Source organism: Aspergillus campestris, assembly GCF_002847485.1.
Source record: "Aspergillus campestris IBT 28561 chromosome Unknown P168scaffold_1, whole genome shotgun sequence".
NCBI classification, from domain to species: Eukaryota; Fungi; Ascomycota; class Eurotiomycetes; order Eurotiales; family Aspergillaceae; genus Aspergillus; species Aspergillus campestris.
Window position 1 is genome coordinate 4,302,847 of NW_020194336.1, and position 14,871 is coordinate 4,317,717.

The 14,871-nt window shown below is 48.2% G+C and overlaps 5 protein-coding genes across 5 annotated transcripts; 4 read left to right on the forward strand and 1 right to left on the reverse strand.

The window, feature by feature from the left end:
* Positions 1-410: 410 nt before the first annotated feature.
* Positions 411-3,194, forward strand: P168DRAFT_228674 (putative C6 transcription factor; the record flags this gene model as incomplete). The annotated part of the gene is made up of 8 exons (XM_024833143.1): positions 411-500; positions 616-686; positions 794-1,187; positions 1,254-1,335; positions 1,395-2,181; positions 2,238-2,545; positions 2,610-2,751; positions 2,846-3,194. The coding sequence occupies 8 exons, from the start codon at positions 411-413 to the stop codon at positions 3,192-3,194; spliced, it is 2,223 nt and encodes a 740-aa protein (XP_024697791.1).
* Positions 3,195-4,242: 1,048 nt separating this feature from the next.
* Positions 4,243-4,523, forward strand: P168DRAFT_287265 (uncharacterized protein). Its single transcript, XM_024836537.1, has one exon. It carries the CDS (start codon positions 4,254-4,256, stop codon positions 4,449-4,451), a length of 198 nt encoding a protein of 65 aa, XP_024697792.1. The 5' UTR covers positions 4,243-4,253; the 3' UTR covers positions 4,452-4,523.
* Positions 4,524-5,695: 1,172 nt separating this feature from the next.
* Positions 5,696-6,499, forward strand: P168DRAFT_278701 (putative acetyl xylan esterase (Axe1); the record flags this gene model as incomplete). The annotated part of the gene is made up of 3 exons (XM_024835709.1): positions 5,696-6,031; positions 6,096-6,275; positions 6,326-6,499. 3 exons carry the CDS (start codon positions 5,696-5,698, stop codon positions 6,497-6,499), a joined length of 690 nt encoding a protein of 229 aa, XP_024697793.1.
* A 1,885-nt stretch (positions 6,500-8,384) lies between these two features.
* On the reverse strand, positions 8,385-9,742 carry P168DRAFT_230563 (putative DMATS type aromatic prenyltransferase; the record flags this gene model as incomplete). The annotated part of the gene is made up of 2 exons (XM_024833244.1): positions 8,385-8,505; positions 8,583-9,742. The coding sequence occupies 2 exons, from the start codon at positions 9,740-9,742 to the stop codon at positions 8,385-8,387; spliced, it is 1,281 nt and encodes a 426-aa protein (XP_024697794.1).
* Positions 9,743-12,066: 2,324 nt separating this feature from the next.
* P168DRAFT_287267 (isocitrate lyase/PEP mutase family protein) lies at positions 12,067-13,023 on the forward strand. Its single transcript, XM_024836538.1, has one exon. The coding sequence runs from the start codon at positions 12,117-12,119 to the stop codon at positions 12,894-12,896; it is 780 nt and encodes a 259-aa protein (XP_024697795.1). The 5' UTR covers positions 12,067-12,116; the 3' UTR covers positions 12,897-13,023.
* Positions 13,024-14,871: the final 1,848 nt, after the last annotated feature.

Here is a 14,871-nt window from a genome sequence, read left to right on the forward strand (position 1 = left end):
GCAGGATCCAGAAGAAGCTTTGCATCTCCTTTGGTTCGACCCACCAGATATCGTCGGCCTATCCCTCTCGAGTAACACGTCCGGGCTATCCATTAGCCCTAGAAGTTGGTCGCAGCCAACTACAGCGTAATATGAAAAAAAAGCAACAGGTACAGCGCCAGGACCAGACGGGAGGAAAGCCGGTCTGCCCTACAAGTTTACCTTTTACTAGCTCAGTGCTAGAATCGAATCGGTTTTGGCCCATCCCCACTCCGCTTCCTCGCCCCCCTCGCACTAGTAGGCAACCTGTCGTCTTTCTTCGTGTGTCGGACGAGTGTGATCCTCATCTCATGGCGCATCGTGCTCGATTTTTCACGATCCGCCGCCTCCTCTATACAAAGTCAATGGTGGTCAAGCCGCATCGATTAGGGATGGCCGACGCGTCACTGAAAGCCAAGCTCCCGCGGAAGAGCGCCTTCTCGTGCGAGGTCTGTCGCAAGCGCAAGGTGGGTTTCCCTCCTGTCTGACTCCATCCTTGTTACCCGAGCTCGGGTGGAATCCGAGATACAAGTCTGTAGGATCCCTCGCTTAGATTTGTCTGCACATGATGATTGATGACTCGATGAATGCCTTCAGGTGAAATGTAACGGAGCCAGTCCGGCTTGCTCGCGCTGTGCGGTCCGAGGGGAACTCTGTGTTTACAGCCTGTCAGTTTGTTCATCTCTTGGTTTCTGCCTAGCTGCCCGAGGGTCCCCTGTCTCGGCCTCTCCGGGCTCTACCGCCGATCACGTTCAGTCTGACCTTTGTTCTCTAGAGCCCCGACATTATCTTATACGAAGCAGTTGGAAGCCCGGGTCGCACAGTTGGAGAATGCCTTGTCCCATGTGCATGCTCGGCAGCCATCGGAAACGGATTCCGGCGAGGGTCCCTCGCCTGCCAAGCGCACGAGGAGCCCGGGCTCTCAGACCCCCCTGAGGGATAGACGGCAAAGCAGCGAAGAACTTGCGAGGGATCTCGACGGGCTACAGGTCGAGCATGATGGCCGGATATCCTTCCATGGACCGACCAGCTTGTTTCAACTGCCGGGAGGAGTGTTCAGTGAAACATCATCAGCATCTCAGCTTATCACGCCCATAGAAGGACGTAAGGAACGCCTGGTCAACAATGCCTGGCGTCAGAGAGCTTATGAGCAAATGGCGGCCATGCCGGTACGTTACCCCTGATCCATCCACTGCCATCGAGGGACGCATTCCAACGCCGTTAATCTTGAACAGGAACCATACCAATACCTCCTCGACTCACACTGGTGCTGGATTCACCCACTCTTCAACTTCGTCTACCGGCCTGCATTTACGCGTTCGTGTCCGACCCCTTGCTGGAATTAAGAAAGACACTAATCCAAGATACAAAACCAGGAGACTTGAAGATCAACGGGCCCTACTACTCAGACGCTCTCCTGAACGCGCTTCTCTCCCACTCGGTACGATGGTGCAAAACCGAGCCTGAAATCGGGCCCATCCTCGACTCGTTCGACGGTGGAGCCCAGTTCTCGCATCGAGCTGTCACGGAGCTGTATGACTCGCTCAAAGTGGGGCATGTCGGCATCCCCACAATCCAGACTCTACTCCTCCTCAGTGCCCAGGAATGTGGGCGGGGGAATAGGACGCAGGCTTGGTTGTACAGTGGGATGGCGTTTCGGATGCTGGACGATTTGGGAGTATCGATCGATAGTCTCAAATACTCGGACTCGGCGAAGCTCAATGATGAAGACATTGAGATCCGGAACAGGCTGTTCTGGAGCTGTTACTTCTGGGATAAGATGGTCTCCCTTTATTTTGGGAGATCGCCTACAATGCAGAATTCCAGAGTCAGTCCGCCGCAGACGATACTGGATAATACTGCGGAGATCGAGAACTGGACGCCGCATGGCGTCGTCTTCCCGGATGGTTTCCACTATCCTCCTACCCAGGCCCATTCCACATCCGCTTTTGTGAAGATGTGTGGGCTTGCAGAGATCCTGAACGAGATTCTAATCCACATCTACGATCCGATCCGACAGGTGTCGGAGATGGAGTTCTACAGCTGTGTCGAGGAGCAGGCGCAGAACCTGGCCGAATGGTGGGAAGAGTTACCGGACTTCCTGAAGCTAATAGTTTCGGATCTTCCTCCTTACTCGCCTCCAGCGCATATCGTCATACTAAAGTAAGCATAGTTCCCTGTTCCTCATAAGAAAGGGAAAGAGATCACTGACGAGTCAGTTGCCTATACCACACCATCAACATCCTCCTCCACCGCCCGATCCTCTGCTCAAAGTCTCGCCAATCATACGATAAAAGCCACCTAGTCCAGTGCATGATCTCCGCAACCGCCATCCTATCTCTCTTCGACCTGTTCTCCAACACCTTTGGCGACGGCCATGTTGTCTTGTCGCTAGCCTACAGCGTTTACACCGCTGCTTCGATATTTCTGCTTGAGATCCAGGCGCTGAAGTATGTGGCGCCGGGCACTCTCGAGAAGTTGAAGTTCTGCATATACGCCTTGGAGAGGGTTAAGATTTCGAATCCGGGTATGTCTACATTTATATATCGGGTTTATCTCTATATAGATCTTGAAGCTGACCAAGATATCAGTAATGGCGACGGCTTTAGGCCTCATTTATCGGGAACTCCAAAAGCTTCGAGTCGATATCAACATCACACTACCTCCGACGCAGTCAACTCAGCCATTCCAACCCCAATCGCACTCCCACCAGACCAACACCCCTTCCCCACAGTTCAACCAACAACAACAAATCCCCCTCGACCTCTCCAACCCATCCACACACGCCTCGACCTCTCCCCACCACCACCACCATCAACAACAACAGACACAACAACAACCACTCCCACCGACCCCACACCCCCCCTAGGCCCAGGCTCCATAATCCCCCCCTGGGAGTCCCCCCCGCCGCCTCCCTCCTCCCCGAATACACACCCTTCCACCCTCCCCCACCACCAGCGCCAACCCCAACCCCAGCCGCAGCCGCCAACTTCGACCCCTCCCACGCCCGCAACCCCCACATGGCTACAACCCACCTGATAGGAGGGATTCCGAGCGCAGTCATGGCGCTGGAAAGTCCCGGCTCGTATGAGATTACGCCAGAGGTGTTTGAGGCGTTCTCGTATGCGGAGCCTATTACGACGAATATGACGCAGTTTGAGGAGTCGATGATGTGATATATTATACTGGGTTATCTAGCCTTTATACTTGTGGGAATGCATGGATGGTGTAATGCGGGGTGGGTTTATAATTTGGAAGTACTACGTTTGGTGATTCTATACAAGTTGGGAAAAACATGTTAACATAACTGTTAAGCAAACCGCCCCTTCTACTCTATAATCAAATGGTTATTATAGGTATCATAGGTAAGTGGCTCAGGTAATAAAGTAGAAGAGCTGGAACAGTAGTTACCTTGCTCTCTTTCTTTTGCTTATTCTCAAAATGAGGCGATATCTCGCATTCTCATCGCACTTGCGTGCACATACTACCTCCATGTATGCAATTTCCTACCCCACACCGAGTAGGGCGGGTAGGTTCGTGCCGGCGTTCTGGCGGGCCGTCATGAGGGCCAACACCTGGTTGAACGCAGAAGGCACCCATCCATCTGTCCGGCGTCAAGCCACGACGAGCCCGTACTTGGCCTCGGAGACACCTATCCACCCCATGGATTAGACGTGGAGCGGCAAGTACCGAATTTCATTGTCCCAGCAAATGCCACAATCCTCCATGAACAGCACCCAACTTCTCAAGCACTACCTGTAAGTCGAGTAGATCCAGTGTCGTCTTTCGACCCAGGCGACGAGAACAGATTTAGCTTCTCACAAACCCTCGAAGAACATGACACTTTGGAAGGCTTCTCACTTTTCATTAACAGCATGGGTCTCTCCATTGGGTGGGATACCGGTCTTTGTGGGGAGGATGGATTTCAGCCTGCAACACAAGCCCGCGATCCACATATAGAGGGTCACCACAGACTGCATGGATCGACTGACGAGGTCGATCCGGATGTCGATGACCACATACAGTCAATAACACTATTACCGGTTCCAAACAAAACCACTTTGTACTGGTGTCCTACCTTCCATGACTTTGAACCCTTCAAATAAGCCGATAGGGTTTAAAACGCAGCTGGCCGAGCGGTGAATTACTTCCCAACCATCGAGGTTACAGAAAGTCAAAGGGATCAACCAATGCAGGCTATGAATCGGTTCCAACGAGTTCCGTGGGGTTTTTCGATGCCTTCCCGATGTTCACTGAGCCGGTTTTTGAACGCCTTCTTTGATGGATTCCATCCGCATTTCCCGCTCCTACATCCGATCACCTTTCAGATGCAGAACTGCGACCCCGAAAGCTCTTATTGGCGTTGGCTGCAATGGGCGCTCAATATCGCTACGAGCGTCGCAAAGCGCTCATGTTGTTCGAGGCTGCCTTAGCCATGTTGCATGAGCGGCAATACCAGGAAGAGGCGGAAACATTAGCCAACTCCGTCGACTCTTCCAGCTCCCACAATCACAAAGGAAATCGCCTTATATCCCTCATAAGATCCTTGCTTATCCTTGTCATCCTTGCCACTTGGCATGAGAGCCGCAAGATGCTGAGTGAAGCTCTCAGTCTTCAGAGTCGTTTGGATTCAGCTGATTAAAGAGGCGGGTCTTTGTGAGGCTCGTCCCGGCCCTAAATCTCTCAATTGGCACTCTTGGATCGAGCTTGAATCCGCTAGGCGCGTGAAACTGGCCGCATTCTGCTTTCTTAATATCCATTCTATTGCTTACAATGTCCCTTCTATTTTCCTCGTCCACGACATTAACCTGCGTCTTCCGTGTACCTGTCAGGAGTGGCTCGCTCGCGATGAGAACGAATGGACTTCAATCCGGCGAACCGTTCCGAACGAGCAAAGCCTCTTACTAGACGCCCTGGCGATTCTCCTGGGGCGGTCGGAGAACGCCTCTTGCGTTGAGCCAGGGCCCTCTCCGGTGGCCAATTATGTTCTCCTCCATGGCCTCCTGCAGTATATCTTGAGGGAGATATCTGACGTGCCCTACTAATAAATTTATGCGCTGTAAACCACTACGACCGACCATTCTTCAGCGCTTCAGCGCCACGTTGGCAGAGAAGTTACATGCACCACTCTAGTCTCTATTTAGTTTGCTAGATATTGCTCATCTGCATCAATGCACTGATTCTGTCTTCTGAATAAATGGTCAGCCTGTGCGTGTACAATGTGTGTATGTATTGGAACCGACACCTTGGGAATAGTACAGTATTTCATACATTGAAGAATATGAGGAGCGGGATGATGGATGCCAGACTGTATGGATGCCAAACTGGGAGAATTCACTAATTCAATTGTGGCATTGAAGTAGGCCAAGCATATTGCAGAGTCATGCTCTTCCTGCTCCCTCAAAGTTCGCATTCTGCTTGGCATACCAAGCACAGTTGAAGCATGTTCATTGTGTTACCTACAAACCACGATGGCTCCTACATAGACCGGCTGATATCCCTGGAAACAACATATAATGAGACGAAGAAGAATTGCCCCAGCAACAGCAGACATCTGTTGTACTGAAAGTATGTATAAAGGCGAACATCCTCCCTCTTAGTTACAAGTCCTACCTGCCACCGCAAGAATATCGAGAATACATTCCTGCTACGATCAAGTTCCCGCTCGCGCTCCGCAATGCTATCTAAGTTGACGGTTCTCTTGCTCGCCAGTGGCGCTATTGCTACTTCTGAGACTGCAAAGCACCAGTGGGGTTGTCCTAGAATCCATATCTTTGGGGCACGCCACACAGGTGCAACAGATGATTATGGCGGCGCAAAGGAGGTTGTGGAATTGATCCTAGCGTCTAACCCTGGAGCGACGGCCGAACCCATTCATTACCCTGCTATGGGAGCGACTAAGGATGAATTCGCGTGGTCTGCCCAGCTGGGTGTTCAAGCTGTCACTAGTCAGGTTACTGAATTTGTGGAGGCATGTCCTGATACTCAAATTGTCCTGGTTGGGTATTCCCAGGTATACTAAGCCCTCTATCTTACCACTAAAATTCTGGCATATCTCATCTCTAATACCGTCCTAGGGCGCAGAAATTATGGATGACGCCCTGTGTGGTGGCCCTGATCCCACAGTGAACATCAGTAGCACCGAACCTACGATATCTAGTATAGTTGGGTTGCATGTCAAGGCTATGATCTGGATGGGCAATCCCCGTTATACAATTGGTGCGCCTTTCAACCGAGGAACAGCCACCGCATCCGGGGTAAGTTTGAATATAGCAATTAGCCTGCACTAGTATTAACATTGGAATAGACCCGGTCTCGATCTAGAAACCTATCCTGCGCCCCATATACAGATATGATCCAGTCATACTGTGATAAGGGAGACAAGTTCTGTACCGACGGCGACTCCGTGGCGATACATGCGAGCTATGCTGCTAAGTACAAACAAGATGCCGTGGACTTTGTTGACTTGCAGCTTTCTTAAATGACGGGACTGATATGGGAGCCTTGGAAACACGATGGTTTGTGTCTTGAGGTAGTCATAGAGACAATTATAGAGAAGAAAAAACTTGTTTGGCGCCTTAGTTCTATTCTCTATCTAGCTCTTATCTCTATTACACGTATAATATCATGATGGATAAGACATAGGATCTCGAATATTATCCAACAAGTTGTTAGAAATCGTTCAAGCATAGCTCTGATGAGGGATCTTGTTGAGCCACGAAGGATCACGCACGCCATCAGTGGAGACCGGCAGAACCAACTATTCTAGCCAAGCAAACACATCATTATATAGCCAGGTGCTTTTGCATCCTTTCAACCACGCAGCCGCTCGTCTCTACACCTCTCCTCCTTCGAATCGGTCGAAACGAGCGTGGCCGGCACCCCTGGAAAAGCCATTTATACCTATATCACCAGGGTACTGGGAATACTCCTGAAAATCCCTAGCTATCCCTGGCTATCTCTCGCTATCTAGCTACCTAGCTACCTAGCTACCTAGCTACCTACCTAGGGGTCCCATAAGGATCACCCATTGCTAAATAGGCTTAGATCTCCAAAGGAATCTCTTATTCCATGTACTCAACCTGGTATATATATAAGCTATAGACTTGCTTAAAGTAGCTAAGAACACTAAGTAACTATAGATATTATATATCTAGAGTTAGACTTAATAAATATTCTTAAAAATCTAAGTTATAGACACTCTAGTTACTATACCCTAATATATATCTATTAAGAGATCTTAAAACTACAGTTATATTATATTATATTATATTATCTTAATTATATCAAACTGATAATACTCTTTATATTTATATATAAAATACTAAAATTTTGGTCATGTCTAGCAGGCCGTATCTCCCTCTCTATCATTAATTCTAGGCTTATAAAGCTAGAATAGACTAAGAACCATAGTTTCAGCACCTGTGTAGGAAGACTTAAGTAGCCTGCTAGTATTACTATTCTCTCACTCCTATACTAAGTACCCAAGATAATATAAACTCATGACCACAATGTTAATACGAGCTGACGGGCCCTACTTGGGCCCCTCGGCCATCAGCATCTTGGAAGGATCCTGGAAATAGCAATATATTCAAGGATAATACAATTCTCTCTCTCTCTCTATATATAGCCAGGTATAGTTGTTTAGGACACTGCATAGCCAAATCAATAGGCAAGAAGGATTATATCTTTTTCTCAGCCCCTGATACCAGGGAAGCACCTTGCCCGATGTCCCTTGAGATCTGCTTTACCTGGTCCGCCTGCTTATCTCTTGCTTCTTGAGATGATGCAGAGGAGGCTACATACTAAGAATGGACAATGTGATAGTGGTCACTGTCTTCAACAGCAACGATTATTCGGGGAACAGAGAATCACCCCACCGCTGACCTCTGGCCTCTGGTGTTAATCCCTACTCTTTATCCGTGCCAAGCGCCTCCCACACCTAGTCTATGGTAATAATTTTCAGGTGGCCGGAGCCAATAACCAAGAAATCTAAGTGCTCTTGAATGGGAGTTCAAACTGAACAATCTAAGAACTCCACGCTCTTTTCTTAGAATCCAATTCAATCTTCATGATAATTAATCTGTCTCTCTGTCCCAGCGACAGTATATCCAAAAAAAATCCTATCCGATTCATGCATGGAGACTTGCCAGCCTAAAGCATACAGGCGACAGGCAACAAGCAAGACCTTCTCAAGAGATACCCCTAAGGAATTCGCCAAGCTGTGTAGGAATGTAAAATGTCACACTAATTATAGACCACCACGGAATCATTAGCATTTGAAAGATAGACACTAGCAATATTGTTACCTCGCTGCGGAGTCATTGAACCAGGAACCAAATCGTCAACCCGTGTTTTGTTCAATGTTATGGTTTGCTGATCATATGGTTGTCCGGTCCATTTCCCAAGCTGTGATAGTAAACGGACGTGTTAACGCCTTTCTCCGTGACTGTAACCGACAACCATGTGTGAGCGGTTTTGGTATTCCTAAGGTCACGGTTGGGCCTACCATCCTCGTCAGCTAATCTATTCCCCATGAGAAACAGCAACGAAGGATCACTTACTGGAGATATCGCAAAGTATCTAAGTATGAGCTTGCAGTTTCATGCCACCCGAGAAGTTCGAACCACTGTGACACAGCCTGTGCAACTTCTTCATCACTTCGGTCACAAATCGGGAAGTATGTTCTGACATCGGGGTAGTTTCGGCCAGGACGGATTTCATAGTTCCATGTGAATGGCATTGATGGTGTAAATCTGTCTAGCTCCAGGATGTCCCATAACCTCTTCAAGAGGCCAATACTGCGATCCGTCACCGGCCCGTGAAGCTTCCCTCCAAGCGTGCAAACCTCTCTCACCTTGTCCCAGGACCATTGACGGGTAATGACGTAAAGCTTCAGTCGTGATTTGGACGGGTCGACCAAGTCCCAACTGAAGAATTTCACCGGCAGATCAGCGTTGTATGTCTCCATATAATCTAGAACAGTATTGACGGCCGCGGAACAACGCATCTGGTCGTCCACCCGCGAGATCGCACGACGAATAAGAGCATGCGGATGTAGTCCAGACGTATGAGCCGCGTATCGGGTCCAGATGTACTGTTTAACTACCACATTGCCGTCCTTGAAGTCAAGCCCAAGGATCGTCTGCGACCATGCCTTGGCCTCTCCAATATCTTGCTGGTGGGTCTTCATGCTTTGCTCGGGCATGAAGAATTCGCGCGTAAAGTGATGATGAAGTGTGCGATCAAAGCCTTTGAAGCCAATGACGGCTAGTCGCGCTACCATACTGTTGACTGTATCAATGTTCAAGGGATCCATATGTGTGCCAGTGATTTTGCTGATAGGATCGATATTGAACCTAAACACTGGCTTTTCAGCCCCCTGAAAGTTGAGACTAAACTCGAACCCGATTTCCGTGGCATTCATACGGGAGCGGCGGAGAGGTGGGTACGGGCCAAGTGCTGGAATAATCACTTCTCGCATGAAGAGTAGATACTGATACTGCTCATGAATATCCGCATTTGTCAAGTTGAGGAACCGTGCAATAAGCGCTCCACTGTCGTTCCACCATTGTCGCTGTGCTTCACAATCAAAGCATGCATACTTGGAAAAAGATTTCCAGACGGTTGTATCTGTTTTATTTAAGTCGGGAGCAAACTGCGCGCCGATATCTTCGGTAGTCCCAGTGTTTCTGGGGAAAACAGTGATAGAGTCTTTCGCCATCTCCGAATCTGTTGAAGGCAGTTTTGCCACGGACACTGGGGAAGGGATAGTGTGTTGCACTCGGGCTTGAAACAAGGATGGTAGGTATCATGTGCTAACAAGACGTTGGCTATGTATAAGCTTATATGTACCGCAACACATTGGCGGCATGTTTGGAACGATGCTCTTAGAGAGAGCAGGAAGCACACCTCCACCTCTGATAGCTGATGGTTACCCATTACGCTGGAAAAGACACCAAAGTTTTACAAGGAGGGAAGTAAGGGTAAGAAAGAGTACGTAAGGGTCCCGGGCAGGGCCGGAATGCGCGCTAATGCAAACACATTCGGACTGCTTTGCATAACTAGGAGCAAGCGTCTCAAATAGTCATAAATTACGCCGGGGGAAAAGAATGATTCGGATACGAAGCAGCTTCCCGCAGATATATTTCACGTTATCAAGTGAATAGAGTCCCAGGTGCTCAGTAAGGAGGGAGATCCATGAAACTATGTTCTGAAAGCATGTATCGTGGAGAATCCGTGGAGTGATTCCTAGATCCATCATACTGGTTCGTGTTTGAGATTTTCACTAGAGAGTGCGCTTGTATTTTGGACAAAACTAGTCTAGAGCTGCATTCTCCTCCAACCAAGGGGCGTAATGCAGATGGTAATACTGCGGGCTGCCTCAGATAGCTTGGGTCGTGCCAAAGCGAGTGTTTCTTGAAATACTGCGTATTCCACCGCTTATTCTGGATGGCTGCAAGGACTCGAATCCATCTAACCTATAATGAATCTATTTATACTCAATTCGTGAGTCTTTTTTTGGGACTTTCTGGTCCGGCTTGGTATCATCCAGCGAGGTGCAGAGACTGCTTTGCTAAGCCAATTTGTATGAGGCGTAAAGTCTCGGCAGTTGATACGAGACGCCTTGTTGGACAGGTTGTCATAAGGCAAGATCACTCCGTTCTAATTATCTCCCAATGTAGGAGATAGGCTTTCGTCCAAGCAGTGACTTTGCCTTTCAGATATTGACTTTCACATTGATAAGAGTGCATCTCTATTCTCTCTCACACCAGCTGTAAGAAGGGCAATCAGGGGAGTAAGGACCATACCACGTTTAGACCCCTCTATTAGAAACGAGGGTGATACATCCAAGCGTTAGCGCGGTTCTCAATAACATTATGGTGCTGTACTTTGCTGTTCGCTTCCCTATTGGGGGCATTGATCATATGACTGGCTGCTGACATGTGTAGGTAGCCAAGACAGTGTGCCTCGAAAAAAGAGCGATGAGGATCTTACTGCGTATGAGAACACAAACTAAGTAGCCATAGAAGGACATCAAGGGTGGGTCAACACAATCAGCGTCTGCTGTGCCTTTGATACATTTCCTGTTTAGCGGTGTGAAGGCTATCTCTATTGGGTTCCAGCGCGTGCATCGACCAGTTCCGGTAGGATCTGTTACTTTGTAGAAACTATCATGCCGCCCTTCAAACCTTTAGACTGTCGAAAGATGTCGCTGTTACTTTTTATCATATAGCAGGAATGTGCCTGCAATCAACACGCACAGTAATCTGAACTGGAAGCCTAAGAGACTATATCAATTTGATTTGTTAATAAAGTCGCCCCTCACTGAATTATAGTGCCCGAAGCTACAGCAACTCTTGAATATGTACATGGCATGCAAAATAGGACCTTTGATGACTCTTGTGAGCGTGTATTATGCAGGGAGATGGTCCGAACCTCTTAATGCGATCCCCTCTCCTCCAAAACAAACACCACCCGGGCTCACCTCCGACTGCCATCTAGATAACTAATATGGGAAGCCACACAGCTCCTATAAGCCCTCAGCGTAGAAAGATCTTGTTCCTATCAGCAGTTTCAGTTACAGGTGTCATTTTGTTTGCAGTATAGATCATGATTGGAGCAGTGCCGTGTGCCTCACAAACCAAACAGCTCAGGGAAGTAAAAATTCTGGCTCATCCCATTCACAAGAGACTAGGGGTTATTTGAGGAGCGGGATAATGGATGCCAGACTGTGTGGATGCCAAACTGGGAGTTGTACGTCGATTGATGCACTCGCGTGAAACCTATTCCTCCTCGCCCTATAGATTGTGCAGACCAATGCAGGCTAGGCGCACAGCCAGCACATTGCCAGAAAAAGCAGGGCAGGTTGGCTCATCCGGCAGGCTTGGCATAATATCAAAATTCGATTCTTGAACCATCCGCGATATCCACTCACGCACAGTGGTGTCTGGTTAACACCCAAGCCTTACTTTAGGTAGAAGTGATCAGGAGAACATAAATATGTCGACTATTCACCCACTAAATACTTCATATCAGTGTCAACAAGTTTACCTTCTTCCCCTCCTGCAATAACAATCCACGTGACCAAGTCCATCATGTCTTCTGATTTGAACATCCTAGCAAAGTCATTCAAAAGTCTACATAAGCCACATCAACCAGTCATCTTGGCCAATGTATACGACGGTATCTCAGCAAAAGCCGTCGGATCCCTGCCCGCCACAAAAGTTATCGCAACAGCCAGTTATGCGATTGCCGAAGCCGCCGGCACGGTTGACAAGGAGCTGACACGTGAACAAAATATGAGAGGTGTTGAAGCAATTGCATTGGCAACCAAGGAGCTCGGAAAGCCGTTGACCGTCGACATCCAAGACGGATACGGTGAACAGCTTGGAGGCGTAATCAAACAAGTCATTAGTGCTGGTGCCGTCGGTGTCAATCTCGAAGACTATGACATAGAGAACAAGCGATTTTATAGCGCAACCGATGCCGCCAATAGAATCAAGCTGGTGCTATCTACCGCGAGCGCCCTAGGCGTTCCTGATTTCGTGGTCAATGCAAGGGTCGATCCGCTTCTATATGGCGGCACAATTGAGGAGGTCATCTCGCGCGGCCGGGTATACCTTGCTGCTGGTGCGACAAGTATCTTCGTCCTTGGTCCTCTGGAGGGGCCGCATCCTGGAGCCCTTACAAAGGAACAGATCACGGAGCTAGTAGAGGCTTTCGCGGGCCGTTTGAATGTGTCCCTTTTTGGACGATTCACAACCAAGGAAGTTGCGTCCCTCGGTGTTTCCCGTATTAGCATCGGACCCAAGCTTCAGTTTGTCGCTTCGGCAGCATTCCAGGAAGAGGCTAAGCGGCTATTTAACCTTGACTGAGATTATTCAACTATTTTATTGTGCACCTTAGTTTTGTTCGGCGATCATGGTGATTCTTTCAATCTAGGCACCTCAATAAACAGCGAAACAATTGATACGGTCGCCAACTAGGCCTTCAATCTGTGACTAAATTAGCCTCAATTAGTTCAATGTAGTGTCCACGACCTGCTTGCTGAGTACTCGGAATGTAGGTGGCTGCGGCCTCTTTTTATTTTTATTTTCATTCTTATTTTTTATTTTTTTATTCAATGGATCTGCCGGGGCGTGGCCAGCCACAATTAGCGCTATCAGAGTCAAGAAATATCTAGACCCGTTACATGAGGGAAGGATAATATTTCGTGGTAGAGTGGGTTAGGATGATAGTATATAGCGACAGATAAATGCCACTATCAAGTTGATGCATGATATATTTACGAATCTATGCCGAGATAGATCAGTCGTGAGATTCTGGCGAAGAGGGGCCCTTTCAGCCCTACATAGACCGGGAACATTTAGACTTTTTATAATTTCCTCCTGCTTTCGTTGGACACGGGTCTTCAAAAAGAAGCCATGCGCGCTCCTCCGAAATGTGACCAAAATTCCATAACTTATGACTAGATGGCAGACAAGTACCTTCTGCATATATGACGCAAAGAATCTCCCAGAACGCGCTTAACATCCGTAGTCCAAACTGAAATAGTCCCGGGAGGGTAATGTAAAGTTATACGATGCCTGGCTTGTGAAGGAAGGAACCCGCCTTCTGGCGTTGATGGAAGAATCGATAACCGTCGAATTCATCCCGACCAGGCCAGATGGACGCATCGAGCTTGGGGGAACTGGAGATCATGATTAGGGTTCCCTGGGTATAATAAGTCCATCCGGGATAAGGGCAACCCACGAACAGTCTCCGGATGCAACCGTAGGGTATCCTTTAGGACATTGTTTAAGATGCCCGCCATTGCCGAGCTTTGAGCTTCTTGGCTTGGGTGCCGCCTGTGGACTCACTCCTGGTTCGTGAGTAAGTAGTCAGTATGTTTCACGGTCGACATGCGCTTGAAGACGTATTCCGCCCTTGTCGCCGGTCAAAGCATATTGCCCTCGATTGACCTAAATGCATAAGAACTGCGCAAGCCACTTCGTTCTTATCCATCGTGGTATGTGTAGCGTGAAAACATACACCACCGCCTGCACATAGTCGGAAGGCATACCCCGTGATCGACATTGAAGGAGGAGGAGGGAAGGGGCAGATGCCTACTAAACCAGCTTGCTTAAAGCGAAGACTAGTGAGCTACTACAAGCCTTGAATGAAAGCTCAAGGACGTCAGAGGTCGGAATCGATAGCCGTTTCCATCTGATCTTGTATGAGAATGATTTTCTGTAAAAGGTTTGAGGACTGAGAACACGCATCTCTTTTCAGCATTACCAGCATTGTGACTGCGTTCAAGAGTTGATGCGCGACTTTCACCGGGATACGAAGTCAGGATCCACCGTTATGCATAATTCATACTTTGCTCCGTACGTCAATATATTATTATTTAGGGCAGATCTTATGACTTTACTGTTTCCCAGATCCGCTTATTTTCCTAACCACAGCAAAGGAAGCAATCTGTCAGTATGGGTAATGTTGGCAGAAGTGTGATATAGGCCAAAGGTTTGGTGAGGATGGTCTCCTAATGCGAATGCTTATAATGTGTAAGAAGACCATTTTAGAAGTACGATAAAAGAGTCCAAGAGACTCGAAGTCTCGTCAAGTTGTTACTTTTTGACGGCATCTCTCACAGTATGATTTGTAGATTTGATTCCTTCCAGATTACCGACATTAAGTGATCGATGTTCCACGATAGCAGGAGACTGTTGGGTGGGCATATTTTGACACGTCATACGCTGACTTGGACTATGAGTAAAGGATTCCTATGCGCCGACACCCTTACTTCCAATATGTGGAGGAACCTAGAACATTTTAATCGAAAACCTAGTTTCTGTGGCTAGCTGGAGC

Excerpts from the sequence above, each read along its gene's own strand:
- P168DRAFT_287265 (XM_024836537.1), top strand. The coding sequence starts at position 4,254 with ATGCCTTCCCGATGTTCACTGAGCCGGTTTTTGAACGCCTTCTTTGAT.
- P168DRAFT_287267 (XM_024836538.1), top strand. The coding sequence starts at position 12,117 with ATGTCTTCTGATTTGAACATCCTAGCAAAGTCATTCAAAAGTCTACAT.